This window comes from Castanea sativa, chromosome 8, assembly GCF_040712315.1.
Source record: "Castanea sativa cultivar Marrone di Chiusa Pesio chromosome 8, ASM4071231v1".
Taxonomy (NCBI): Eukaryota; Viridiplantae; Streptophyta; class Magnoliopsida; order Fagales; family Fagaceae; genus Castanea; species Castanea sativa.
The window spans coordinates 12942280-12955561 of NC_134020.1; the positions used below are offsets into that span (position 1 = coordinate 12942280).

The 13282-nt window shown below is 38.3% G+C and overlaps 1 protein-coding gene across 2 annotated transcripts; it reads right to left on the reverse strand.

Annotated features, from left to right (window-relative positions):
• Positions 1-1197: 1197 nt before the first annotated feature.
• LOC142607365 (uncharacterized) lies at positions 1198-6193 on the reverse strand. 2 transcript variants are annotated; one of them, XM_075778822.1, is made up of 6 exons: positions 5755-6193; positions 3852-3943; positions 3630-3752; positions 2528-3370; positions 2189-2405; positions 1198-2097 (listed from the first exon to the last, which is right to left on the reverse strand). In XM_075778822.1, exons 1-6 carry the CDS (start codon positions 6035-6037, stop codon positions 1577-1579), a joined length of 2079 nt encoding a protein of 692 aa, XP_075634937.1. In that variant the 5' UTR covers positions 6038-6193; the 3' UTR covers positions 1198-1576. The 2 variants fall into 2 exon arrangements, with proteins under 2 accessions (XP_075634937.1, XP_075634938.1); XM_075778823.1 differs by lacking the exon at positions 5755-6193 and adding an exon at positions 4201-4270.
• Between the last annotated feature and the right edge of the window lie 7089 nt (positions 6194-13282).

The window sequence follows — 13282 nt, forward strand, 5'->3', positions numbered from 1 at the left end:
AATATTTGCTGCAAAGAGACCTTTTTTTCCAATCGACATAGTAGAAGTAGGTTGTTATCAAAGTTCCATGGCCCATTTCTTTCAACCCATTTCATCTGATATTGCGAGCTGAATTTGAACTGGAGTATACTGTTACCCACTTCTACTATTCTCAAGTCTGATCCCATCTTCCATATAGCCCTTAGTGTGCTTTTCAGAGCACGTTGATTTTGTTGCCTGTCCAACTAAAGCTTTCCTAAGAGACTCAAAAGAACATTCCTCCAGAAGATCAGCTCTACTTCGGGCCATGATTTTAATGTCTTCTCTTCTTCCTTGGTGAGTTGTAAATTATGTACGTAACCCGTCAAGGACTACTTGCTCCATGCTAAGCCAATAGATTAACCAATACCCTAGCGAAGATTACGAGTAATCTAAGGAAGAAAGCCCCAAAGTTAAAGAAAACTAGGGGAGAGAAGAAACCCTTACTAGAGAGAGAAAAGGACTCCTACCAGGGAGAGAAAACTAGGAATCTCTCTCTCTCTCTCTCTCTCTCTCAATGTTTGTCATCTTAGCAAGTTCCGGAAATTCTGGTAAATATAGTATTCAATTGCTAAGCAACTAGCCATTACTGCATACACCACCAGCCCCAAACAGAAACTTTAATGCTGAAGCTTAGAGAAGTATGGCCCATCTAGAGAATTCGCACTCAAAGTGGTCGATCTAGTTCAACAAAGGAGGCGGGCAGAAATATCATTCCATGACGTTGGACTTGGACAGAAACGTGTCGCATCTATCCTAAAATTTCTAAACAAGTTTCAAATTTGAAAACGGTAAAGATCCTGATTTAGAATTTATAGATATGTTATCCCACTCATCATAGTTTATAATAATGGTCCCGCGGCAAAGAATTTGTATTTACTTTCAAGTGCAACGAAGTTTCTTCTTTGTTGACTTTCTAGATTTATTATAATTAGGCTAAGCATTCCACTCATTTTATTAATACAAGCACATCAAGACAGAATCAGACTATGGATTGTACAATAAGATCACAGAAACATTAGTTGGCATTTACTTCTAGAACCTAAAAGCAACAACTCCTGTCCACCCAAGAAAAGTCACTCTAAAGTCTAAACGACAAATGAAAGAAATCTAAACACAAATCACATGCAACACATTAGAATAGAAACGAAACTTCAATACAATTTACAAAACTGACAATTTCAACACGATTCAAAGAGAGTAAAAATTTATTAGAAATTTTATACAAATTACATGGAGTACAAGCCCTCCTACACCTACCTACCCATCAAGAAAGGAAACAAAATATGGCCCAAAGAAGTTAAGAGCTCTACCGGGTTATTCTACTGCACCCAAAATTTCTGCCTGAAATTTGCAGGGCTTCAGGCTACTGTTACATATAAATACAGAAACTAAGAGGGGACTTGGACCCCATGACTTCCCAGGACAACATTGCCAAGTGAACAACGAAGGATTAAGCATCGAATAGATGCTGCACAATAGGGCATATTATATATACTTTGTGAAAGAGGAAATTAAAAAATAGTGGGAAGCTTAACCTATTCCAATAAAAGAGAAGTCACCTAGACATAACCAAGCTTGATAGAGGGGATACAACAGAAGTACTGAACAGAGAATCCCCTATGTACTTGCAGTTCTCGTGATCAACCACCTTCATCGACAAAGGAATCAAAAATCTCTCATCAGAGGTACTTTTACTATCATTATCACTGCTGCGCAGCTTCTGGCCAGAGAATCCACCACCCCGTCTTCTCTTACGTGATGACTTCCACCGTAACTGAGCACATAAATCCTTCGAAAGATCTGGAACCACCCCCACCGATTTTACATTATCATATTCAGAGTCCAAGCGAGAATCATTAGATTCAGTTTCATCTTGCTTGGACTGTCTACTACCACAAATGGTTGCTTGGGCTGATTTGCCTTCAGAAGATTTCTCTGCAACTGGCTTTCCTTCTGAGCAAGATAATATGGAGCTAACAAGGTCTGGCCTGTCCTTTAAATGTGTCCACATGCCTCCCAACCACTCTTGAGAATGTCTTAAGTCACCACAGCAAAATATTGATTCGTGCTTTTCTCCTGCACATACAGAGAAGGGGAAAACATGAGAAAATTGACCACACAACCTAAGAATTACAATGCCCTGCAATGAAGGAAACTATGTTTATACCTGGAAAATAAATATGCAACTTATCTTCAGATTCCTTATGAACCACAATGCCTTCCCACCACCCATTGTGCCACCACACATCTACAACAGCACCAGGCTCAACAACCCATGAAACTTTGCATTTATTAGACTGACGGGATGGTCGAACAGTTGTCCTCCCAGAAATTCGGAGGCCTAAATGATCAGGCGCTGCAACCCTGGATGCTAAAATGCATTCCTACAACATCAAATAAAATTACTCAGAAAGATTGAGGAATATGAGACAACACTGCCATAAATTTTAATTTATAGGGAAGTAAAAGAATAGGAAATTACATAACAATGATAACCATGGCATACCTCAAGTTTATTGGATTCATCAGCAGCATCTTGAATATCTTGATACTGCACCTTCACCTTATCTTTATATTTCTTGATGATCAAAGCTCTAAACCAACACCCCCTAATGCCACTGTCTTGAGAGAGGACTTCAACCTGAGAACCTACAGTCAAATACGGCAGAGGATTCTGCTTTGCTTCTTTTCTGGATAAAAAGGCAGCAGAACTTCCTCCTTTTACACTGCAGATTTCAACTCCAATCTTTTTATCAATACCACTGTTGCAAATATTTCGCACATCCAAAGATGTTGCACCCGCTGGCTCTACTCTGTTAGTCCATTGCAAGTGCTTATCATCATCTTTTGACCAGTGAAGCCTCTTTTTAGGTCTGACGCCTACAGCATCAGTGATATTTTCTTCCACTTTGAGGCCATCAAAATGCTGAGAGTTCCCATGACCCTTCGACAGAGAGTGGGCGTACATATATCGGAGTATTTCCTGTTTCCAATAACCTTCAACTTGTGTTATGTCAAAGGGCTTGACATCATCGTTATCAAACTGCTGGTAGCAGATAAATGGCTCCAACTGAGTATGCATCGCCTCCTTAAGAAATTTCTCGAAATGCTGGGGGCTGAGGACGGCAGCCAATCCATCTATACATTCAATACTGAGATCTTGAAGACAAAGAGAAAAGAAAATCTCTCTGTCGTTAAAATTGTGAGGCAAAACAATACCAACCTCATCAATTTTATGATACCATCGTACCACGACCATCTTGTTGCCTCTAGAGTCCTCATACATGTCTTCTAAGTAAGCTACAAGACGTTTATCCTCCTCCGCTAAAACAAATACAAAGTCATGAACCTAAAATTTTGACAGAGAAGAGGAGAGCAAGAGATGAGTAAAGTGACAGAGAAGTTACAACAGAAGAAAACATCCTAAAAAAGGCCTACATGTGTGTTTGGCCGAACTTCATATGTGGCTTATTTGCTTATTAAGTACAACTTTTAAAGCGCCACTTCCAAATAAGTTACAAAATTTAAGCTGTAGCATACAGATAAAATAGAGATTAAGAACAAAGAATACACAAAACAAAACAAAAGAGGGGGAAAAGAACACTCACAGAGATTTTAACACCATTCCTGCGAAAAGACTGATAATGCCTTCGTTTTTTCCTGCAAGTCCAAGGAGAACCGAGCCATAAAAATTCTCTTGTATAGTGGCCAAGCTTCTTTAACTGAGTATCCTGGAATTTAAAAAATAAAAGACAGAAGGGAAATTGTGAATGGCAATAATATTAATAAATCAAATCAAATCTCAAATAGACTGGAAAAATGTCACAAACCTTCAAGGTTTCAATATCCATCTCGCAAAAATCTTTACCATCACAAAAGGCACTGGACAGATGGGACAATTCTCGATATTGAGGTGGTGAATCTGACCAATTTATTTAAGAGAAAACAATTAAAACAAAACATGTAAAGTAGCCTGCAGGAAGATAACAACTATAGATTTACCAATATAACAACTTTAATGTCAATCAAGGGCAAAGTAAGAACATATGCAACAGGAGGGCAAACAAAAAACGTAAAGAGCAAAGGCAGAAGGGCTTTAGTTCTAACAAGACCAGAAAATCTGAGGAAACTGACGCACATAGGAAAGTGAAGATATCATTGACAATGAAAGATGTTGACCTAGAAATTTCCAGGGCTTTAGGATTCCGGGTCTCTCAACCAGCTCTTTAAAAATTGACTTAGATTTCCTGCAGCCCTGATCATAGTCAAGTTCATAATAACGTGAACACCAGAGGATTAGCTCGTAATAACATGAACACAGGCAGAGGTCGAATGGGAATGAACTGCATAAAACAGGCTTTCCCACCAAAATGGGAATATATACATATATATCCAGGAAAATTCACATAGGCTTTTTTTTTTTTAAGGAAAGAAGGGTAAGGATGCAACAGAAGCAAAAACCCTACAAGTTTGGTATCTTCCATCTAAACAAACAGACCCCAAGAAAATTTCCACATCTCACAGCTCTTCTTGAAAATTCTAATGGTTTTTTCTTCCTGTATTAGTGAAGATTTTTTATTTTTTTATTTAAAGAAATTAAAGAGAAATGGGCATGTCAACAGAGAGAACAAAAGCACAGACTGTACAAGTTAGGATATTTTCCACTCAAACAGAACCCAGGAAAAAGGTCCACATCTCACAGCTCTTTTTGAAATTTCACATGGTTTCTTTTCCTGTATCAGTGAAGAGCTTTTATTTGAAAAACCAAAGAGAAAACGGCATGTCAACAAGGAGACCAAAACCCAAGAAATTTCTCCTCTCACAGCTCCTGAAATTTCACCTGGGTTTTATTTTCTAGATTAGGGAAGAGACTCTGAATCGATATATCAATATGGGCAAGAGAATATGGACGTAAAATCTGGTTTTTTTTTTCCCGTTTAAAAAGGCAGAACCCAGGAAATTTTCCACATCTTACCGATCTTAATGAAATTTCAAATGGGCTTTTTTTTTTGCCATATTATTAAAAAAAATCAATGAAAATAGGGCAAGAGAACAAGGAGGAATAGAAGAGGGCCGTATAAATTTGATAGTCTCCGATCAAACACGCAAAACCCAAGGAATTTCCACACCTTTACGGATCTTAATTTTTCCCCCTAGATTAGGGAAAAGCCTCTGAATCGAAAAAAGAAATCGACAAGAAAAGGGCAAGAGATAAAGGACCAAGAAAAACCGAAAAAAGTTTATATTATCTCCTGCGTTTTTTCCCATGACAGCCTCTGAATTAAAAAATCAACCAAAAAAAAAAAGAGAACAGAAGCAAAAACCGCAAAAATTTGATATTTTTCCGCTCAATAAAACTTCCACACCTCACGGCTCCTCGTGAAATTTCAGATATGTTTTTTTGTATAGATTAAGGAAATAGAGCAGAAGCCAAAACAGAACCATGAAGTTCTCCCCAAAAATAAAAGAAGAGAAAGATATTGCTATGGATGAAAAGGCCATGACTACTAATTGGATCTTTGCAAACCAATTTCTTAACCCAGTTGCTATTCATCCCTCTATTCTGATTCTCCAAGAAAAAAAAAGCATTCAACTGGAAAAAAAAAATAAAATAAAATAACAAATCAGAAAAACCTTCAGATCTATCAAACCCAACAACCCTTCACCCCACAAAATAAATTGAACAGAAAAAAGATTTTTTTTTCCCAATTATATATATATATATATATGTACCTGAAACGACAGAGTTGAGCCAATCAATGACTTCTCTGCGGGACTTGAGCCTGTTGTTTGTGTTAATCAGCCCATTCGCAAAACTCAAAGCGTAGTGATAAGACATATGCCTCAAACTCTTCTCTTTTCCAATCACCGCCAGATCAGACTCGTCATCTCTTCTCTTAAGATAATAGTGCACCTCTCTCCTCCCTTTATCGCTCGACACGTACACCTCCTCCCAGCTCACATAAGACGATGACGACGACGACGTCGATTCTCCCACCACCACCATCCTCTCCATGACCAAAAACCCTCTAAACCAAATCAAAAACTTTGAACCCTCTTCTCTCTCTTATTGTAGTGGTGGAGAGGTTTGTTTGAATGGAAATTTGTGGAGAGAGAGAGAAGGAACTTATTACTAGGGTTTCGAGATTAGAGATAGACGGCTACGATTGGGTCCACGGAAGAAAGACGTAGGAAATTGCGGAGATAATTATTCGGTGTGGAGTTCTTTAGTAGTTTACGAAAATGTCCCTCAATGAGTTTGTTTATTTTTTTCAATTCTCTTTTCCGTTAGAATTTGTCTGCAGCATTCCCACGTTACATTAGGTAAAATAAAATTTCAAAACTAAAATAAAACTTCTATCTTATAAAATATGATAGATTTTTCTTATCAGACTTTGTGTTCATTATATGCGGAGAGGGGCAAAGGCACAATTTTATTTTTTTAATAAAAGGCAAAAGTTCAAGTTGAGAGGGGAGAGAGGCCCGTAATTGCCGTTGTGTTTAGGGAATAAGACTCGCTCTTTCTTTTTGCCAGCTGTCTTCTTACACCAAAAATTCACAAATGTTCAAAAGCCTAAAAAACCTGAAATAAAAGAGAATTACAATTTGTTGTCTAAGAAATTTTTTTTTAAAAAAAAAGTTCTCTAATCAATATTTTATATGTGCAAATTTACCATTAAATTTTATGCAACATAATCAACTCTCTTTCTAGGAAATAACATTAATTGATCTTAACAAGATCTAATTATTTTTTGTTTTAAAATATGAGTTTGGCTTACTTCCGATACTTTTTTAATTGAAAATCTCTTTTTATTTTAAATACATAATGGCAAGTGGTAATAAGTTTTAATCTTCACATTTTATTTAATTAGTAATATGATAATTTCTTATTAAAATAAAAGTAAATTCTAGTTAAAAAAGTACTAGAAGTCGATCAAACCCTTAAAAGATAATTATATAGAAACAAATTCACAAACCTTCTTTTAGAGAAAGAAAGATTAATAAATGTTCATCATCATCAACTTATAGTATAGATAAATTGAGAGAGAAAGAGATATCAAAGCCACGATGTTGTATTGGCACTAGTGTTTTGTGTTCTAGTTTGGGTGAAACGACTATGCCAACTCTTCCGTTTGTTTTAAGAGAAACAGTGTCTTCTTAGGGCTGATTTGGCAAAAAAATAGACGCATCAGCACACCAACATGTCACTTAACAGTCTAAACTAACAAAGGGTCAAGTTTTGCTAACAAAACCAAACTTCAGTATTTAAAATCAAAATTTTCAAATTTTAAGGTGTAAAATTCAAGTAACCTTAAACTTCATAGTGTACATTGTATTTTATCCTAAAAATTATGTTAGTGATAGATGGATGCATTTCAAAATTAATATAATCATTTTTACATTATCAAATACTGTGGGACTTTTGGTAAAATATTAGTACAATTTAACAAATTTTTTGACTTTTTACCCCTTTTCAAATAATATGAAAGAAATATGGAATAGTGAACATAGTTTTTAGACATTAGGAATTTAGTATTGTCATTTACGTTTAAAAAAAAAAAAATTTGACAACGCAATTACCAAATTTTGGAGTTTTTTTTTAATTTTAATTTTCAATGCTACTGCCAATTTCTTTTTTAAAAATTTCATGGTTTCTTTTTTCAAATTGCTAATAGCCTTGCCAACTCCAAAAAGATTTAAAAAAAGAAAAGAAAAAGGATGATGTACTTTTAAAAAAAAAAAATCAAAATGCCACGAGTTCATGGAAAATTAAGACCATTTGCATTCGGAATTGCAAATATTATCCTATTTTACCATCTAAAAACTACTTTATCTATTATATCATCCTTATTTACAATACACCCAGTATTCCAGTTTCTATTTTACCATACAACTCATTAAAATAATATATAATACCCAATAAAATAATATAATCCAATCTCTCTCTCTCTTCTCCCTCATCTCTTTGTTTATCTTTTCCTCAGTATCTCTCTCTTTCAACCACCCATTACCACCACTCATAAAACACACAACCCACCAAATTTACAATACACCCATTATCCTAGTTTCTATTTTGTCATACAACTCATTAAAATAATATATACTGTCTAATAAAATAATATAATTCAATTTTTCCCTTTCTCTCTCTCTTCTCCCCCATCTCTTTGTTTATCTTTTTTCTCAGTATCTCTCTCTTTCAACCACCCATCACCACCACACATAAACCCACCAAATTATTCACACAACCCACTACCACCACCACCAATCCAAACAAACCCACCAACACCAAGCCAAATTATCAAATCACCCAAAAACAACCCACTGCCACCACCACCAATCCAAACATAACCCACCACACCACAACAAAAAAGAACCCCAAAACCCACCACCACCATCGCGAAAAAAAACCCACCCCTACCAACGAGAACAAAACCCATAAAACCCACCACCACCTCTACCAACAAAACCCACTACAACCACTGCTAAAAAACCCATCACCACACGGGACCAAAACCTTAATCAAACATCACAACCATGAGACCAAAACCCAAATCAAACACCACAACCCACTTACGCATACCCAGATGGACCAAACACCCACCAAATATCACAGCCATGGTGAGAACAACCACAAAGAGAGAGAGAGAGAGAGAGAGAGAGAGAGAGAGAGAGAGAGAGAGAGAGAGAGAGAGAAGAGGAGGAGGAGGACTGCTACAACCACCACCAACCCAACCAAGAACAAAGCCCAACAAACCCACCATCACAAGAACCGCCGTGACCCAAGAACAAAACCATTATGACCCAGTCACAACCATAGCTCCACCACAATCTCCACGCCTCCATCACAAACGCTGATCTCCACACCTCCACCATAAACACAAGCTCCATGCCGATCTAAGAGTGAGGAAGGAGAGAAAGAGAGAGGCCAAGACAAAGAAAGTGGAGAGAGAGAGAGAGAGAGGAGAGTAATAAAATATAATATAAATAATTTTTCAACTTGCTACAATAACTTCTAAATGAACAATCTTACTGTAACTAAGTTGCAAAAAAATTTAGAATTAGCAAATAAGGTAATGCTTGTATTTGTTGGTTTGATGGCAAAAAATAGCAATTTTAGGGTTTTATAGCCCCTAATGCTAATGCTCTAAGAGATTTTTCATGGCTTTTTTTATGTTGTTTTATAAATATACTATGTAGTTTTTTTAATAATCAAAGTTGGATTTTATACATAATTGCGCTATCTAGTTCAATGTAACTATCTTTTTTGGTTGATAAAACAGAGGATTTATTTATTATCTAAGGAGCACTATTACAAGTATTGTCCATTGGACACTCGCGACAAGTGCCTAGTTGCAAAATATCACACACATATTTTACAAAAACAAAATTCGAACATTCATTATATTCTCTAACACTGCACTGGTAGTCACATTCCCTCTTTGCTAGTTCATTTGTCACGCTATTTGCTTCACAAAAGATGTGACGTGGAATGACGATCCATTCTTGGTTGAGCAACATCCTGCAATCCAAAATCAAAACAGAGAGTTCCGGTGCTAGAATACCAAATGTCGTTAGCCAATTGAGGAGAATTTGAGAGTCAATTTCTAGGTTCAATGTAACTATTACAATTTGACATAATCTCACATTTATGTGAAGCTTTATCACCAAATATTTAAATAATAAAAATTGTAGAGATAAAAGGCCCAAAAATGCATATTGGGCCATGGGCTTTGTCTGAGGGTGTTCATTGGTCCGAGGACAGATAAATAGTAATGAAGATGTTAGACCTAGAGGTTCACGAGCGAGTTGTGACCGAAGAAACTAAGGGAGGTAGGGCGAGGATGGGTGTCTCCTCAGCTAAGCAAAGCAAAGGTCAGATGATATGTCCTATTGTCCAGAATGATCTTCCAGGAGGTTCTATTAATGAAGATTTGTTTTATGGGAGCACAGAGCAAAGGAACAACTATGAAATATCTAAGAGAAAGCTCTTACCATCGCATTAAATACTCTGTATCCAACTTTCTGATCGCATTAATGAGGAAGATATTTAAACAGTGACTTTTAGCCTTACAGCTACTACCCAAAAATTTTAGGAAGGTACTGATGGGACAAGTATCAGCACTAGCAATCTAGATCTACACGTGGAAGGTAGAAATGAGAAGGAGAAGGGAGTATAAAATAGAGGAAGGTCTTTAAGAAAGGGGGGGAATCAAAAAATTAAGAGGAAAACACTATTGCAATTGAGAGTTGAACTGGTAATCAAACTTGAGAAGGAATATATATATATATATGAACTGATCTCCTCAGACTGTGCCGAGAACGATTTTCTTTAGTTTAAACCAGTCTATCTTCATTTTCTTGTCATCTGGATCCATTTTACTTATTCTCTAACTCACTAAAGCCCAGTTTTCCAACTCACTCTCTAGAAATTCATTGTATTAGGTTCTTTGGACCGAAGTTCATCCATCCTTTGGGCTTGGGAACCAATTTGCGACCTTAATATTGGCGCCGTCTGTGGGAATTGCTAGTGTGATAGCGCATCTAACGTTCAACTATGGTAGGTTTAGGTCCGAACTACGCGAAATCTATGGGGTCTCAGCTTCAAGACCACTTTTGTGATCTTGAACAAAGGAGGGACCGAGAGGTAAGTGTGCACACTACCTATACTAGAAGCTAGTCTCGAGTTGGGAGCCACATCTCTCATGAGGAGAATGCTAGAAACATGCAGTTGGAGATTAACCACTTGCGGAGGAAGTTGCATCGTGAACGATGAAGAAGAACTCCCTCAAGGTCTGATTCTTCCTCCAATGAGGACAGAAATGGCAGTTACAGGCCCAGATTAAGGACTCCCCCTAGTGAGTCTTTCTCCCATGATGAAGACTACCACCATAAGCGCAGAAATAGGGGCTTATCTTCCAAAGGCTTTGGAAATGATTCAATGAGCAGAGTGCTCAACCAAATTTCCAAGTCACCTTTCACGAGCAGAATTGAGGGAGGGAAACTTCCTCGGCGGTTCACTCAGCCTACGTTCACCATATACAATGGTCAAACAGACCCTGTGGAATATGTGAGCCACTTTAACCAAAGGAAGGCTATATAATCTAAGAATAAGGCATTGATGTGCAAGGTGTTCCCTTCTAGTTTAGGGCCCGTGGCCATGAGATGGTTTGATGGCTTAGGAGCAAGTTCCATTGATTCCTTTAAGGAACTTACTCGAGCATTTGGATCTCGCTTTGTAACGTGTAGCAGGGTTCCTCGGCCCTTGGACTCCTTATTGTCTATGACTATGCGAGAGGGAGAGACCCTGAAAACGTACTCGAACAGATACTGGGAGATGTTCAATGAGATCAGTGGGACTTTGATGATGTGGCTATAAGGACTTTCAAGGTTAGCCTGCCTACCGAGTATGATTTGAGGAAGTCTTTGACCAAGAAGCCAGTAAGGAGCATGTGTTAGCTTATGGACCGCATTGACAAATACAAGTGGGTTAAGGAAAACCAGCAGCAAGGGAAAGGAAAGGCTAAGGTTATAACTCAGAACATGAGGGATTTCAGGTCGGATCGATACAATGATAGCAGACCCCGAAGGGATTTTGTTGGGCAATCTGGGTCTACGGCTCCTCTGGTGGTCAACACGGTATTCCAAGAGCCAGTGCATCAAATCCTAGAGAAGATTAAGTGTGAGCCATACTTCAAATGGCCAAACAAGATGGGAGGAGACCCCATGAGGCACAACCAAAGTCTTCATTGCTAGTATTACTAGGAGCGGGGACATATCACTGAGGACTGTAAGACTTTGTGGAATCATCTGGAGCAACTGGTCAGAGATGGAAGGTTATGACAGTTCTTGTATCGGCTCAATGAGAAGGGAGACTAAGGAAGGTCAAGAAACTAGGGGAATGTTCCCTCAAGGGCCCTTTTGGGCACAATCAATGTCATCTTTGCTGCTCTTGGGAGAACTAGTTCTCACCCCTCCAAGGTGATGTCTGTAGCTCGGCTACCTACCGAGGACTCTGATTCCGGGCCGAAAAGGGCTAGGGTGGAGGTCCGACCATCGTTGAGTTTTTCAGAAAAGGACAAAATTGGAACTATACAGCCACACGATGATGCTTTAGTGGTCACCCTCAGGATAGAAGGATATGATGTAAAGAGAGTGTTAGTAGATCGGGGCAGTGGTGCGAAAATTATGTATCTTGACTTGTACAAGGGGCTGAACTTCAAGCTCGAAGATTTGACAATTTATGATTCATCTTTGGTAAGCTTTGATGGGAAAGTGGTCATCCCAAGGGATCAGATTAGATTGCCCGTGCAAGCAGGTTCAGAAGTGGTAGAGGTGGACTTCATTGTGGTAGATGCATATTCTCCTTACACGGCCATTGTGGCCAGACCCTAGCTTTATGCCCTCGAGGTAGTTTCTTCAATTTTGCATTTGAAAGTAAAATATTCGTCCGGGGATTAGATTGAAGAGCTTATTGGGAGTCAATCTATGGCTAGACAATGTCTGGTGGCGGCAATTATGCACCAACTTGAAGCTGAGTCATTGGCCTCTGCTAAAGGGGGCTCGTAGCAATTAAGGATTCTAAACCTACCTATGGATACAGTGTTAGAAAAGGCTAAGTGTGAGAAATTGGAGGAAATCATTATAGATCGTGAACTAGAGAAGTTTTTTCAGATCGAAGCTCAGTTGCCTTTTCGGGAAAAGGAAGAACTGTTAGAATTTTTAAGGAAGAGTATTGATGTGTTCACGTGGAATGCTTATATGGCCCCGGGGTGGATTCGGATTTCATTTGCCATCACTTGAATGTCAACCCAGCTGTCCTCCTTAAAAAGCAACCACCTCGGCGCTTATCTAAAAAACATTCTGATGCTGTCAAGGAAGAGGTGAACAAGCTTAAGTAAGCTGGGGCTATTAAGGAAGTTTTCTACCTTGAGTGGTTGGCTAACACAGTGGTAGTGAAGAAGAAAAATGGGAAGTGGCGGATATGTGTAGACTTCACAGACTTGAACAAAGCCTATCCAAAGGACCCTTTCCCCATGCCTCGGATTGATCAGCTAGTGGACGCAACTGTAGGCCATCCTCGGATGAGTTTTTTGGATGTCTTTCAAGGGTACCATCAGATACCTTTAGTTTTAGATGATTAGGAGAAAATAGCCTTTGTTACTCCTATTAGGAATTACCACTACAAGGTAATGCCCTTTGGTCTAAAGAATGCAAGGTCTACTTATCAGAGAATGATGACCAGGATGTTTGAGCCCCAGCT